Source organism: Saccostrea echinata, unplaced genomic scaffold, assembly GCF_033153115.1.
Source record: "Saccostrea echinata isolate AGI-Se365-2 ecotype Australia unplaced genomic scaffold, CSIRO_AGI_Sech_v1 ptg000025l, whole genome shotgun sequence".
Lineage (NCBI taxonomy): Eukaryota > Metazoa > Mollusca > Bivalvia > Ostreida > Ostreidae > Saccostrea > Saccostrea echinata.
In genome coordinates, this window is record NW_026889774.1 from 7,968,310 (window position 1) to 7,985,758 (window position 17,449).

General features: G+C 33.6%; 1 protein-coding gene across 1 annotated transcript; it reads left to right on the forward strand.

Annotated features, from left to right (window-relative positions):
• The first annotated feature begins 76 nt into the window (after positions 1–76).
• LOC133191934 (uncharacterized) lies at positions 77–10,445 on the forward strand. Its single transcript, XM_061327703.1, has 7 exons — positions 77–181; positions 588–660; positions 2,699–2,788; positions 3,379–3,443; positions 6,490–6,676; positions 6,977–7,131; positions 7,844–10,445. The coding sequence occupies exons 1-7, from the start codon at positions 77–79 to the stop codon at positions 10,274–10,276; spliced, it is 3,108 nt and encodes a 1,035-aa protein (XP_061183687.1). The 3' UTR covers positions 10,277–10,445.
• Positions 10,446–17,449: the final 7,004 nt, after the last annotated feature.

The window sequence follows — 17,449 nt, forward strand, 5'->3', positions numbered from 1 at the left end:
CATGATGATGTGAAAACGCAACCATTCCTCCTATATCGATCGGGCTCGGGACTCAGAATGTCAACAAGGTAATGTAATGGCGGGGGCTTTAAAAAGGAGAACAGATCGAGGGTATATTTCCACAGATCCAGAGACTAGATTGCGAAGATATCAGTCCAATCTACAGCATATTTTTGATAAGGTAATTAAATTAAAAAAAAAAAAACACTAGAACTCTTTCATTGATTAGATTTTTTCTACATCTGAGGTTTTGTTGGTATGTGGCACCCATCCACCATCCCAAAACTGCAAAATGTTGATAAATAGACTAGTTGACCGTCGGGAAATGGGATATGACAAGCTATTTTGGGATATAATATCCCATAAAGAATTAAAAATTTACACGGCAAAAATGAAGAAAATTTCATCTTGCCATAAATATTTTCAAATCCGCAGTAACTAACAACTTTGGTAAATATAAGTTTTTCTGTATCTCTAAATATAATTGATGTAAGTAATCCCTGACAGCTTTATTGATAGTCTAGTTTGCATGCATTATTTAATAGATATATAGTTAATTTTTTTTAATAATTCTGTTTGATATCCAGTATGAAAATTGTGAAGATGATGCAGATGACACAGAAGTAGACTTGTGTGATTTGTCCGTACTCAGAGGACGAAGTAAGTATACAGTACAACCATATCCCATCATGCAAATTATTCTTTTTATGCCATTGCAGTATACTTATGGATGTTGATTGAATTTGCTTTTACATGAATTTGATTGGATTCAGAGTTCGACACTAACAGTACTGTAGCCTGGGACAACTTGAAAATTGAGGTCATGGTACAGCTAGCCCTGTAGATCAACTGAAAATTTTGTACTGCACACTCATTAAAAACAATTATAAAGATTGAGAGAAAAAAATTATAGCAAATCCTGAATTTGTTTAGTGAGATTTAATTTAAATACTGTTTGAAACATCACTGTCAGATTAGTCAGACTGTCCAACTATGGTAGGGCTCAATGTCATTTTGGTCTATACTAGCATTTAATTTCATTCGTTTCTTCATCAGCGTATTGATTGAAACAGTTCAAACTATGAATTAAAAACAAAGTATACAAACAATGCACTGTCTGAGTAGACAATTGAAAAAAAGTCTATGTCCTTTTAAGTATGTAGCATCATTTTCGAAGAGGAGATGCCAGAAAATTAATATACTACTTACCTTAAAAAAAAAAACTTTGACAATCAATAAATGTGGGAAACAGGCCTTTCAATGAATTTTTTCATACTAAATTAATATAAAAAAAAAGATTGTTATGAAAAAAAAAGGGGGGAGGGCACTCCCTCCAAATACTTGCCCATACTTAAATACATGTGTATACTTAGGCCAAATAAAAAAATATGTGTGGTTCCGGTTACACCTCCAAATAAATTAGGGTAGGTAGGTAGGTGTTTTTTTTTTGTTTTTTTTTTTTTTTTTTTTTTAAATATAATAAAAGTCAAAAATATCATTGAATGTTCTTGAATTAAGTATTGGTGATATTGGTGAGATAATACTATTGCTTCCTTTCAAGTGGTGACATTTGTAACTGACAAAACACTTGTACTACGTGTTGAAACAATGTTGTCAAAGAAGGCCACCATTGCTGAAACTAAAACTAATACCGGAGCCAATGAGGGAAATCAGGGAAAATTCCGGAAATTTGAATATTGTCAAAAAAAAGTTTAGGGTCGGGGGTATAAAATAGGGACGGTCGGGTAACCGGAACCACACATATTTTTTTATTTGGCCTTATAAATTGACATTATTATGCACAAATAATTATTGGCTTCTGATAAAAAACATGGGGGGGGGGGCATCTTACCACGAACCCATAAATTGGGGCAAAACATCCAGCATTCTTTGACTACAATGCTGGACAAGCAAACATTACTAGGGATAGTAGGAATCGAGTTAGCATCTAGCCCTGTGGATGATATGATATTCTGTTTAGAAGCATGCAACTTTTCATTTTTGATATCCAAGATAGAAAATGAAGCAGCGTAAGAGATTAAATATTTATGAGACAGTGCTTAAAGTAAAACAGTAAACTTCCAACTTAGATGGATGTGTGTGTCATAGAATACAAAGACATGATAAGGTCAGTGAAAGGACTGTTCTCCCACATTAGTTGGGAGTCTGTAGTTGGGGTATGGCTAGGAGGAGGTTGGCATCATGAGGAAAAAAACAAAAGATAAACAGTAAAAATTTATTAATTTTATGAAGATTAATGAATTACAGATACATATTTGTACTGTTGTTGAGGCCAAGATATATAAATAGTGTGTTTCCTATTCCAACCCGAGAAAAAATAGGGTAAGTAGGTAGGGAAAACATTTTATTTTATTTTAACATTTTTTATTTAAAATTCAACTTTGACAATAAACAAAATGAGAAAAATGAAGAGTTCATTTCTTTTTCCCAAAAGGGTGGCTTACTAATGGCATTTCTGTTTAATGTGTATACGGTGTGCATTTTCCCAAACACCGAAGTGATCGAGATTAGGATTTCTAATAGTGAAAATGGAATTGTTTACTTCCAGAAAGATATCGGCGGATTAATTTTTCATGGTCGGCTCATACATTTTAGGGTCAGTTGGGAAACCGGAAACACGCTATTTATCTATAGGCCTGATTGGAACTTGATATTTTTTTTCCAAATTCTTCTGTAGGTCATCTGATTAATAAAAAAACAAAGGACTTTGGACACAGCAAGCTTAAGAGCACACCAAGAGAAGGTGACCTATGTACCAGAGATCATGGTATGTTTAAAGTGTTGGTTCCCCACTGGACAGACAATGTCTAAATCCTGTAATTCTGTTATAAAGCTAATTTTGGGTGCTTTTTGGTAAGAACTTTTGAATAAGAGAAAATAGAGCTTTCAAATTTCACATGTAAAGCCAACTCCTTTTTTTACCACTTGACCTTGAAATTTGGCCTACTTTACAAAATTTTTAAATTCTTGCTGTAGCTTTTGTGTCTTTAGAGATGGAGCTTTCATATTTGTATATATGTATTTTACCTGTGACAATATCCTTTCCATTATATGAGGATTTTTGACTTTATGACCTTCACTTTGAAGTTTGACCGACCCGATAACTTTTTTTTTTTTTAAAGTTTACCTTTATCACAACATTTGCACCTGAAGAGACAGAGCTTTCATATTTTTTTTTTACATAAAACATTTCTTGCATGATGGACAGACAAGCCAGAATAGGCAAGACAGTTACAATATCATGAAGATGCCATAAATTATTGCACCTCAACCAATAAGACCCCAAAAGCTGGACGGACAACAATTCTCTCAGTTTGCTTGTTGCTTTTTCGATATCATTATTTTCTTTCATTTTAGCCCACAAAAGAATAAACCCCTTTAATCACAGACAGAATCAGGAGAAAGAATCATTTCAACAACAAGTAAGCATCATTTAATTCTAGTATATATCCAAATTCTGGTGTGGTACATAACAAAAATGTTAATGTTAACTATGAGTCTATGATCAAAGGTTGTATTGTGACCTTGAATATGAGACCACATGGATTGTCAGTGTAAAATTCCTTACACATAGATATTACAAGCATTTGTTATATTATGGACCTTTATAACGGAAATTAAAAATCTTGGTAGGACAGTTGTATAGTCTCTGTTTACTTTGACTTTCTAAACACAGTGAATCAGTAAGGCTGTTGTATATAAATATTGTTGTACAAGTACTTAAGCAAAATAATTTCTTAATTACCTTTGTTTATTTTTCAAAGCATGAAAGAAAATTATATCAATACTATGAACTCTGTAATGTTGATAAGTGAATAATACACCCTGAATATTTTCCTGGTTAGGGTGTTATGCTCTTTCTTCACTCGCTTTATACTTGTTCTGTACATGTATGTAGCTGGTATTACACATGTACATGTAACACATCTAAAAGTCAGAAATTAAACATGTTAAAACTATGCTTCCTACCTACTTTTATCCATTGTTTTATGTGGGATGAAGCTTCCTTCAAATGAGATTCTTTATGATTCCTTTAAATGTTGAAAGTGTACTTAAAACTTGTCATGTAATATACCCGGTTAATAGTGAAATGTGCAGCAGTCCATATCTCTTCCTCATTTGTAACAGATACTAGATAGTTTCATATCTATAACAATGTAAGGAATAACATAAGGGTTTAGTAGTGTGATACTCATTCACTGTGCCACATAGCTTTGAAAACAGGTAATGTTTTACTCTACATATCCCACTACTTTCCAATAGGTGATGTAAAGACACTTATTCATTTGATCATGTTGATAGTGCAATTGAAACAATACATATCTGACCAACATTTTCTGGATGAGCAAGTCCATTCCCAAGTAACTGTAAGGCCTACTCAGACCAAACTGCCATGGGTATAGCATCTAGGATTGCAAACTTATGGAACGCCGGGACTGTCTTATATGAGGATTAAACATTATATGAAGTAGTTTTTACATTATAACGTGTGCAACTTCCATTATATACAGTACTTCTTTAATTATATGACGTAGACATGTCAATATATTACGTACATCTTTCATTATATGAGGTGGTTTTATCATTATATGAAGTGCTTTTAACATTATATGCAGTAGATCTAACATTATATGCAGTGAACACAACAATATATTATGTACTTCTCACATTATATACAGTATATTCATCATTATATGTAGTATTTCTGTTATTAGATGATGCTGATTGTTAAATATTATGTCCAGTCCTGTTAGCATTCCATGCGGTAGATTTTGCATTTCGTTATGATGTAGACACAGTATTATATGCGGTGCTTTCTTCTTTATGTGTATGATCTTTCGGAAGCTACCTTTCGGAACTCTCTGTTATAAATTCGGTTCTTCTTTTTATCGACTTGAGCACTCCGACCTTTCCTGTTGAATTCAGTACAATAAAAGCATGCGTATATACATTAAAGCAGTTAATAATTAATGCTCCTTGAACAGGTTAAAATGTTTTTTTTTAAGATATGAAGTAGGATACATTGTAATACAGTAAAATAAAATCCATTCTATTTCATGGTATGAAGTAACGAGAGAGAGAGAGAGAGGGTGTTGAGTATGATAGAAATATTTTGGGAGTGGGAAAAAAATTGAGGCATTTTCTATCTTTTTTGTGAACAATATGACATTCAAAAAGATTCATTTCATATATAGGACAATCAATGTCAAAAAAGATATTTAAAAAACTAACTGTATTCCTATGCCTTCAAGTACGCAGGGCTTCAACAACGACTTATAGAAAACACTACATGTATTTATCTATTTATTTATTTGTTTGTTTGTTTTTTTAGGGGTGGGATGTGCTAATTTTTCACAATGTAAATTACCCTTTTATCTCTCATTTTATTTGGTAGAGGGGGGTCTACATGTATATTTATATACACTGTATTTCTGAGTAATTTTACCACATATCTTTTTAGAATTAAAATCTTGAAGTACAACCCACGACTCAATACATTTTCTGTTCTGAAAATTGTTTATCTTTTCCTGATACATTACATAACATTCACATAGTATAACTAAAGACAATTTCAGCATTTTTTTTTATATGCCATAGTTTAACAATTAATACAATGGAACAATAAAATTATTTCAGTAATAAGTGCATCTCTCTCTCTCTCTCTCCCCCTCTCTCTCTCGTAAACTATTGAAGTATTGATATGACTTCAAAATTCCTTTAATATAGGGATAAATATTGTGTGCAATGTGGTATGTGGTTATTCCGCGATCCTTTGGCTGGCGCGTGGTTGATTACCAATTATTAAAGATAAACCAAAATCATGAAGAATTTTCATATCTAAGAACGAAAAAAGGTAGAATTTTCTAAATCTAACAATGGGGGTTCTGAAAGGTAGCTTCCGAAAGATCATACACATAAAGAAGAAAGCACTGCATATAATACTGTGTCTACATCATAACGAAATGCAAAATCTACCGCACGGAATGCTAACAGGACCGGACATAATATTTAACAATCAGCATCATCATAATAACAGAAATACTACATATAATAATGAATATACTGTATATAATGTGAGAAGTACATAATATATTGTTGTGTTCACTGCATATAATGTTAGATCTACAGCATATAATGTTAAAAGCACTCTCATATAATGATAAAACCACCTCATATAATGAAAGATGTACATAATATAATGACATGTCTACATCATATAATGAAAGAAGTACTGTATATAATGGACATTGCACACGATATAATGTAAAAACTACTTCATATAATTAAAATAGTACCACATATAATGAAGAGAACACTGCATATAATGTTTAATCCTCATATAAGACAGTCCCGGCGTTCCATACAAACTACAAAAACATTCATTTGGTGTGAGACTCCTTCAGTTTTAAGTAAATTGTCTTCATTCAGTTTTAAATTGTTTAACATCACCATTTTTCTTATTGCTAGAGACCAGATCTTCATGGTACTTATGTGTTGTCCAAGCCAGAGGATCCCTGGGATTCCCATGGGAATTTATTGTCTCCTTTATCTTATGATAAACCAGACAGTATGGGATCTCAGCCGATTCCAGGGGAGGATCATATGGAGGCGGACCCTTATCCTGATGACATTTCCAGAATTCAGAGTCTTAATGGTACATCATCTTAAAATGTTTGCTTGAAAGACACAAATATGTTACAAATCACTCATGATTATATAATGAATAGTAAGGGAAAGAAAAACAGTAGAACAATACTGTTTTCATAAACAGATTAAGTTACAAAGTACTTAAACAACAAACAACAGTAAGGCTATGTTCTATGGAAAGAAAATATGATTCTTGTAAACACTATGGCTCATAGGCCTCTTTTTCTCTATCTTTCAGGTTCACAAGGCTAAGATTGAATTCAATATTTGTTCCATATTGTTCCATTTTATTTGTTTTGCTTTTTAGAAACATACAAGGATGTTTTGTCTCAGTTAGGACCTGATCTTGAGGAAGATATAAGTGATGCAGAAACTTTGATAACAACATCTGAGAGTGAAGATAGTTCTGATGAGGACATGTCTGAACCTTCAAGCTCCTCAGGATACTCAGAGGATGATCAGGTAAGGAGTATGAGGATAGTTCTGATGAGGACATTTCTGAACCTTCAGGCTCCTCAGGATACTCACAGGCAAGATATAGAAAGTGAATGTACATAAATTTGATGAAATTATGTCTGAATCTCTTAGGCTCATCAGGATATTCAGAGGATGAAAAGGTAAGGCAGTGAGGTAAGTTTTGATGAACTTTTAAGGTTATTAAATTACCTAATGGATGAAGAAAAGCATAAACATAACAATCTGATGAAAGGTCATATCTGACCCTTTAATGTTTAAGCTCTTTGGAAAACTCAAAAGATGGTCACATAAAGACTAAAGGTAGTTTTCATGACCACACATTTGAACCTCTAAGGTTACCAGATAATCCTGAAGATGACCAGGTAACAGAGAGCAAAGAAAGTTCTGAGAGCATTTTGTTTTTTATGCTCTTAGTCAACTCAAGGTAATTGGAGAAGTAAGCTAGATCAGATAAGGATATGAGTGAATCTCTGAGCTTTTCAGTTTACTGTGAGAATTGTTAAATAATGGTAGAAGGAGATATGATAATGAACTTCACTCTAAATGATATAGTGTACTTCACATTTTTGTGAAGCATGAAGGTGAATTCAGATTGGTAGTTTACAAATATTAGTAAGACATAAAAACTGATTGCCAGGGTAAAACAAATTCAGCTATAATAACATGTAGTTTCAATTGTTTTCTTTTTGTTCATTAGCCATACAAGACAAGAGAGACAAAGAAAGTACATCACAGCAACCTCCAGGAAAGCCCTAGAATGGAGTCTTACTTTGCTTCCTCTGAGGACAGCTCTGGTTATCATAGTTCCGAGCTTCCTTCCTGTGTGTATGATAGAAGCCGCATCCACAAGCAGTATCGCTGTCCTCAGCCTCAGATCAGCTACAGACAAGTCGAGCACCACTTAATGTCAGGGGACAAGGAGTTAGTCCGAGTAAAAAGACCCGATTATAGACATCAGATTCAGAATTTGTATCAGATGTGTGGAAGAGGAGACATGATGAAGTCGGAGGGAAACTTGGATGACAGACATGAGAGAGTTGACACACAAACAATACATCAGAGAAGCTCAGAATGTGAAAGAATCCGAGGTCTAAAGGAAGTAGCGATTTATAGAAATGGAAGTGGTTATCATCCAAAGAAAGATTCTCATCCAAATTTGCATCAAGGGAATGAAAAGATTCTAATTCAGGGCAGTGATATGAAGAGAGGCAATGCAATCTTTGATAGCAACACCTCTGATCTGTACAAAAGAAGTAGTAGTGCACAGAAAGGCCAACAGACAGTTTTTAGAAGTCGTAGAACTGTTGTACAAACAGAATGTTCGAAAAGGAGGAACTCCTTGTGTTTGGAAGATTTCGAATCATTAAGTGATACATCCCAAAATATGATCAGAAATGGACTTCCTGAGTATTCTAAAAAACAGTTACTTAAAGAAGGAACTTTGCACCTGAACAACCAGCCAATGTCATCAATTGAGAAAGTTACAAAGTGGATGATGCCTTCACAAGAGAGCGAGGACAAGTACCAAGTGAAGGCCAAAAGAAAACTTGTCATCCATCCAGTGTCAGAAGTAAATAGTGAACCATCTTTCTCTGTAGCTGATAATGAGAGACAACAGAAAATCACAGAAGAATTGTCAGATTTTGACCAGAAGAGAAACAGCCAGGAAAACAACAAATCTGAGTTAAATATAGATGGAAACTCTATGTCCTGTTATGGTATCAATTGTTCTTGTAGAGAAAGAGTTATTTGTTCATGTGCAGACTGTATGAATGTTAATGATATGAAACTTTGTCAACAACTGGGATGTAGTCATCAACATGAAATTATTGAAAACGGCAATTTATCTGATGAAAGAGGTATAGGTGGAGCTTCACAAACATTTGTCCGTTCTTTATCTCCTGAGAAATCTTCATCCACTTTACCATTTCCAGGTAATCAAACATCCACTGATATATCACCTTATCCTTCATCACCAGGAGGTCATTCTACATTCTTTTCATCACCAAGAGCTCGTTCAAAATGCTTTCAATCTCCAAGAGCTCAGAGTTACCCATCATCTCCGCAAAATGGCAGATCACATTCTGATGTAAGTAATTCACCATCTTCTTCATTTGCCAGGCTTCATCTTTCATCACCAAGATCATCACCAAGAATCTCAAACAATTTTCAGCAAAATTTTAACACAGAGAATAATTCATGTTGTCACACCAGTCAAAGTGTTCCACCAGTGTTCAAGGTTCCAAATGCATTCCCTTATCAAAAATCTCCATCAACCAAAAGGGGTATCCAGAGGAGTTGTGGAAATGAAGGAAATATCAGGAATAATCAGTTTGGCATGAGAGAACATGTAAGGTCAAGTTCTTGTGACAGTTGGGTCGAACATAGAAGAGGATCCGCATCAAACTGCATTGCTAAGCTTAATTACCAACCTAGAGACAAAAAAACCATTCACAATCAAATTTCAGAAAATGTGTTGAGGCATTGTTCCTACAAAGAATATCAGCAAGATAAAATGGAAGTGGGTGTGCCTTGCATGCAAAAACAAGACTTGAGACGTGACAATATTGGAGAAAAATACTATGAACAAGAGCCTAAGAAATCAAGACAAAAGTGTCAGCCATCTAGAAGAGTACATGAGTCATCTAAACATGAGTGTCAGCCATGTAAACAAGCGCCTGTACTATCTAGACAAGTATTTGAGTCACCCAGACAAAGGCCTCAGCCATCTGAGGAGGTGAATAAGCCACCTAGACAAGAGCTTCAGATGTCTAGACAGATGTGTCCACCATCTACACAAGAGTTTCAGCAATCCAGTTCCTACAAACTCCAATCAGTCAGGAAGTGGAAACCCAAGTGTAGCTTATTTCCACCAGAGAACCAAAATTCAAAAAGTACGTTTTTTCAGAGATCTTTTTCAGAGAAAAAAGACACTTGCCAGGATAGAGATGAGCAATGGACACAAAATTTAAGACAGAGTTCGAGAAATCAACCAAGGTATTCTGGTGTTTGTGTTCTTCAGAGTACACCTAGAAAACCTAATAGTAAACCATTTCTTGACAGTTCCTTCTCAACAATTAATCCAAGCATGGACAATTTTAGTGATGAAGATGAAGTTTCCTTGATTTAAAAATATTTACCAATGTTAACCTGGAGAATTTGGTTGTATTTTTTGATATATGTAAGAATTTAATGCAACATGAACTCTACTCAAATATATTCTTTAAAGTAATTTCAGTGTTATTTTAATAATAGATTTTTTTTTTTTTAAAGAAATATATACTTGCAAATATTTTTTCTTGTTTTAGAGTATAACTGCATATAAAGTAAATTGTAAGGTTGAGAAATAAAATGTTAAAACTAAAAATCTTTATATTTTTAGGTCACCTGAGTCACTTGGGAGACCTTTTGCTATCCATTTTTGTCTGTCGTCCTGCATCGTCCTTCATGCTTTAACATTTGGACATTTTCAACTTTTTCTCTGGAACTGCTAAACCAATTTCAACCAATTTTCACAAATACCATCTATTGGTGAAGGGCAAAAAAATTGTGAATTTCATAATCCCTGACTCCATGCCCCTCCCCCCCCCCCCCCTTCCCTTGGGTTTAGGAAAGAGCTGTGTTGAATTTCTACAGTGAAAATGCATTATTTCTATGAAAATCTCTGTTTCTGGGCATTTCAGCGGCAGAGTAAAATTTTTAATAACCAATGATATTTTTACTTGATTTTTGAACATCTGGACCATTTGCTCAAGTGTTCTGGTCCTGGCCAGGCCTCTATTAATTTGTATTCTACTGAGAGAAGTTATGACCATTTGCCATTCAATTTTGATAATTAATCACTGTAAATAATGTATTTGAATGGTGAATAGAATAAGAAAATTATGTAAGAACTTTTATTGTCTAATACAAAAAGTACTTTCATAGTTTTAATGATCAGGTAGACTTGTAAATAGCCTAATAGATAAATAAAAATGAGACAAAAAAATAACTTATCTTATTAAATGTTCTTCAAAGACCAAGAGAAGCCAATGTGAGGGATTAAAATAGTTTAGAAGCACTGATAGTTTGTTAAAAGTCTTAGTTGGGGACAGATTAGAACTTAATTTATGAGTTGTTGCTGAATACTAAGAGTCATTTAGGGTTGTCTTTAAGAATAGGATTGTCTTTTCGAAATAGAAGGGGGCATTTAAAAAGAAGGGGATTTGGGCTTCATCCCCTATGAAGAGTATAGGAGGAATAACCAGGGGATTACATCATTTTAGGCAGGGAAATTCCCTGGCCCCCGGGTCTTAGGGACAATCCTGTACTAGACTTAATTATTTTGTAGATCATGTTCATCCTATTTCTCTTGCTTTTGGGCATCAAAGCTTCATCTATCAGTTTATTTATGCTCTATGGATCCTCTAAATTATTGTATTTACTCAGGTGAACGTTAAGGCCCTTGGGCGGCATCTTGTATTTTATTTTTTAAAATTGATCTAGATGCTGTCACGAGACAGTAATCCCCGCATGTAGGTGTTTGCCTCTAAATGTACTCACCTTCATATCTGAGTAACAAGGGAAGAAGAATTCTGTAATACCCCCCAAAAAAATCACCCCAGGGTGAAAATCAAAATTCTGAATCCTTCGTTTATATGCACATCTACAGCATGGCCGGAGGAACCGGAGGCCGTCTGATGACCTTTTTGATGACCTTTTTTTTTTTGGCTTGTCAAGGAATTTTGGGTAGTTCTTAGTGCCCCCTCAACTGAAAATGTATGGCTGTGCCCCCCCCCCCCCCAACTGAAATTGCTTCCTACGGGCCTATACAGGATACTCCCAGACTCATTCCAAATTTGATTTTGCTACTCTGAAAAAATGTAAGAGGAATTTAGGGAATCAGATTTTTGTTTAAAAAAAAAAAAACCTATTTGGCCCCTAGGGTGAAAATAAAAATTCTGAAACATTAGTACACATCTACAGGATACTCACAATCTTCAAAAATACAAATGGGCTACGTATACTGTGAAAATTGTAAGAGGAGTTCAGGGACCCATGTTTTGAAGGGAATTAAAAAACGAGGTTTTTGGCCCCTAGGGTGAAAAATGAAAATTCTGAAACCTTATAGCACAGGACACTCCCAATTACATTTCAAATTATGAATGGGCTATGGCCAAAAATATGACAGGATCAAGTTCAGGGAACCAGGCTTTTGTAGAAAATCGAAACTTTTTTACATCAACTCCCCCCTCCCCTCCCGAAGGGGGGGGGTGATAACTGAAATTCCGAAACCTAATTGCACATTTTAGAACACCACCAGTCATATTCCAAAAGATGAGTTGGCTACTGCAAAGATGTAATAGGAGTTCAGGGAACCAGATTTTTGTAGAAAAAAAGTCTTTTGACTCCCATTAGGCCCCTATACATGTACACTGTACATGGGTGAAAATGAAAATTCTGAAACCTTATTGCACATCAACAGGAAACACCCAATTGCATTCCAAATTATGAATGGACTATACAGCCAGAAATGTAAGAGGAGTTCATGAAACAGGTATTTGTGGACAAATCCGTTTTTGACCCACATTTGGTGAAAATAAAAATTTTCCCAGGGTGAAAATAAAAAATTTCGAAACTTCGTGCTCGGTCGATATGTTTTTATGTGAAGTCGATATTTCTATGGATCGACCTTATGAAAGAGCTACATTATATATGTATATATTATATATATATGTATATTTGTAACAACTGAAGTGTAAATGGAACGAAAATACCGTACAAGTATGAAAACATTCTCCAAAAGCCTGGATGCCTATAATTTATTATCCTAAAATATATATTTAAAATATATAAAATATATTTTTTGATCAATTTCAATTAGAAAATGCATAGCTGGTGCCTTTACTCGCGCTTCCTGAAAATATATTTGAGATTTGATAATTTTTCTTATATAATATGAATAATTGTGATGAGGAACTCTGAAGAAATACTATGGGTAAATACATATATTACTTGTGAATTCAGAGACATTTAATTAAATGAGTATTTTCAATTACTAAACTGCTGGTTTTCGGAACCTGAGGAACGGACTACTTAAGCGGTTATTGCTGTCAAACATTCAAGATATATTTTTAAAAAATTCCCAAAACTACTTCCCTTTTATAGTGTTTTAAAACAATCATAAACGGTTCGTAATGAAATAGCTTAGTTCTGTTGATGCAAAGGATTTCATTTTAATAATGTCTGTTAGGCATAGGCACTCCCCAGCTTAGTTGTAAAAAAAAAATATATATCTACTGTTATGTTTATAGTATAGTAGATATATATATTTTTTACAATGAAGCTGGGGAGTGCCTATGCTGTTAGGTACATGTATTGACTTTTTAAGGAGGTTTATAGACTTGGTGTATGAAAGAAGAGTACAGATCTACAAAAATTTTCAAGTTATCCCTCTTTGAATAGACCCAATAGTCAATAATTTAAATGACCAGTGTTTATATATAGCAACCATAAAAACAGTGCCAGAACTGTCAGGGAACTACCATTTAAAGATACAAGGAATGTAAGCAAATGAATCTTTGAAATCGCTTTTTAAAAAAAGGTATAGGAAATTTACACAGCAGAATGGATACCTAGCAGAAATGGGCTGTGCAGGTTCTTCAAATACAGGTAGACTGTAGAACTACGTATTGATTGTTGTATTGTAAGTTATATATAATATACATTTATTGACTAGGTTCGAGGGCTACATGCGTTTTGTCGGACCCAAGAACCAATGCAAACTGTTTGCCCGAGGCCAATAACTATTATTATCTACGATGCCTTATAGCGTTCTAAAACAAATGTACCAAATTTTCTTTACAATCTACATTAAACTTTGTTGAATTGTTCAAATATTAAAAAGTTAATTATTTTGAATTAAAATGAGAAAATACACGCACATAACTAATTTGTGTGCTTTTATATACGTACTAGCTGCATATGTTAATAATTTGTTAATGTTAAATCTGTTCTAATACTGTATATTTCCGTCTAGATCCCTCTATGCCTAGGCCAGTTAACCACTCTTATCCTCGAAGTCAACAAATGGAAACTAGATGGATTCAGCAGGGTAAGTCTGTCCCCCCCCCCCCCCCCCCACCGAGTCAACCCGGCCATTAGATCTACACAATAGTCTATTAGTATGTTAACTCGCTCATCTATCAAAACTACTAGTCTAAACATAAATTATGTTGACTTCTAAAGCCATCCGAAAGATTAAAGAAAAACTATAATTTTCACAATTACGATTCTCTATGTGCGTACATGTACTTTCAAGTTACTGGGGAGTATTTTTGGCACTGTCTTGCTGTTGTGTGGTTCTGAATTTCTCCTTCCTCCTCTTTACCACATTTCTCTCCATGACACTTTCTCTCCCTTTCCCGTTTTTCCATCCTCCCATACCCTTCCATCTTATTCTTCCAAACAATCCCACAGAAGTAGAATCCTTCATATATTAAGAATTTTGTCAGACAGAGTTTCAGCAAGAACTGAAAAATCAACATTTTTTGCTAGTAATAATTACTTTTTAAAAGATTTCGTTTAAAAGATACAAAGTATTATTTGATTGATATTTAACTGCCAGTATACATGTAGCTCACAGCTTTGAAAAAAAAAATGTATAATGATCTCTGCTTTTAAGTCCACTTTGTTTTGTTTTGTTTTTCGGACCGTGTATAAAATAGGTATTAAACAGTCTTGAAATTGGATGCATATATATATAGAGTGAACTGATGAGGTATACAACTTTTTTTCTCTTGTAGATCAACCCATGACATTGCCACCATCCGGGCACAATATTAGAAACAGTAGAAATGAAGATGCTGTTATTGCTGGTGTGTATTGAATATAATGCTTGTGATAAACAAATTAATATGGTAAAAAAAGAAGTTCCGATTTCCAAACATTTGCAGATTAATTGAATGAAAAAAAGCTTACCAAGAAATTTCCAAACGATGAGACATGAGTGATTGCTTAATTATTATATAAATATGCAGGTTTATTTACTATTTACTTACATTGAGGGGGGGGGGGGTAATAATTACCTCGCTAAAGACAGCATTTAGCAGTTTTAATTAGTTTCCGATGTACATGGCTTACAAATTGCTATATAGGTAAACAGATTTATTAAGGCTTAAAATTAAAATTTGTCTATTTCAAACTTTTAAAATGAAGTCAACTCAATAAAATTTACCCGAATTCAACAGATTCTATTGCACTTTTTCTGCACAAAGTAAGTTTTCTGCAAACTTTGAGTGCAAAACGCTGTAAGCATATCCTTTCACTATAAAGAATTTAATTTGGAGCAAGAAATACTCAGCTAATGGTAACTATCATAAGAATTTTGATTTAGTACTAGGAAACAATGTTGCACATATTATATAAATTGAGATTAAAAAAGACATTAAGTCAGCAATGCACTTTCTCAATGACTTTACTTTATGTATTTACAGCTGCAGCAATGATGCATTATGGGGGACATCACCACATGCATGGATTTGGTCCCAGACTTTACAACCCAATGGAAGGGGACTATGGACTTATGTGAACACCACAAAAACAAAATCATCAGGGTTGACATGAATAACAAAATAAGACATGACACACAGAACAAACTAGTTAGATATTTTCATTTGAAGAAATCAGTATCTCTACCAATGTAAGAGTTGTTCTTTTCACTAGAAAAAAAATTTGAGTAAAAAAAATGGGGGGGGGGGGGGGTATGGGGTGGTGATTGGAAAAGGTCTATAAATGTCACTTGAGAGAATTATTTTTGTCAAAAGTATGTGAGATGCTTCTAAACAGTAGATAAGATTTTCAGATTATCTATTATAATTTTTATTATTAAAAAAAAAATGTTACTGTTATGTTACTTGAATAAGTGTCAGGCTTATTGAAATACAGGAAAACAGACTTATAGCGAACATGTTTATAACGAATTGACACTTACAGTGAAGTGATTTTCATTCCCCATGACTTTAATTGTAAACCCAACGGATATAATGAATTATGCTTATAGTGAAGCAAAAACCATCTGTCCCTGGCACTTCGTTATATGTGTGCTTGAACAATGAAGAAAATACGGGTACATGTAATACAACTGTTATATTTTATGGAATGTCAAATAGTAAACTCGTATATAAACTCAGTTATCTTCGTATTTCACATTAATAGGATATCAACTTTACTGTCACGTTTGATAAGTTTGTGTGAGTTCATGTAACATTGTAAAACTTGATTTAATATGTCATATCATTGCAAGAACAGTCAGTGTAAAATATTTACTAGCTAAAAGTTGTTTTTCTTTTGTTAAAAAAAAATATGTAATAAAGTATATATATATATAATGCACAGTGTATATATAAATAAATAAAATATGTATATATTTTTCTTAGGACTGTTTTTTTTTTTTTAATTTTCCAATATGCTTTTTCCTGGTGCATATTTTTAACTAGATGGGCCTGTTATAAATACAGTCAAACCTCATTATTTTGAACTCTGTGGGACCTTGAAAAAGCTTCAAGATATCCAAAGGTTCAAGATATTGAGGGTAAATTATGTAGAGAAAACATTATTGGGACTTTCAATTCATTTAGACATATTCATGGTGTTCAAGATAACGGAGTTCAAGATGGTGAAGTTCAACTGTACATTGAAAGTCTAGTACATGTAGTAGTCTAGTACATGTACTGGTACACAAGTATACCACAAGTAACATTGTCATTCCCACCATGCACTTCAGCCCTCTTAAAAATTTAAATTCTAAAGAAAACAGTCCCTTGTAAAAAGAATGAATATTAAAACAAAGGTATAATTAAAATTTTGACAGATTTTATATAATATAAAATAACACATAACAGCATTATGTAAAGATAGAAAAAGGGTAAATATGCAGATCAAAGGAACACATCTTGATTACTTCCCATGATAAATGATTATATATAAAAAAAAATAATAATAATTATAATAATAAGGATTAATCCTGAACTCTTTGGAAAAAAGTGTAGCTCTACTGCTTTAGTTTTATTAATATCTGCAGAAAATAACTGCATATCCCTAGAAGTGTTTTCCCTCTAAACAATCCATACATTGTAAATAATTGTTTCCAAGTTCACAAAGGATGACTGCACTTAACGCCTGTTTTTGGGTCTTTTTCGGTTGCTTCTTTTGCTTTTATATCTAAGCCTTATTTAACTTTTGTATGTTTATGAAAGAATCCTGTCAATTTGGGACCAAATTTAAATCTTAAAATGATTTTAGACTGTGATACAATAAAATGATT

Excerpts from the sequence above, each read along its gene's own strand:
- LOC133191934 (XM_061327703.1), top strand. The coding sequence starts at position 77 with ATGGCGGGGGCTTTAAAAAGGAGAACAGATCGAGGGTATATTTCCACA. Across the intron at positions 661-2,698 it reads GTCCGTACTCAGAGGACGAA|GTCATCTGATTAATAAAAAA; the intron begins GTAAGTATACAG and ends ATTCTTCTGTAG. Across the intron at positions 2,789-3,378 it reads CCTATGTACCAGAGATCATG|CCCACAAAAGAATAAACCCC; the intron begins GTATGTTTAAAG and ends CTTTCATTTTAG.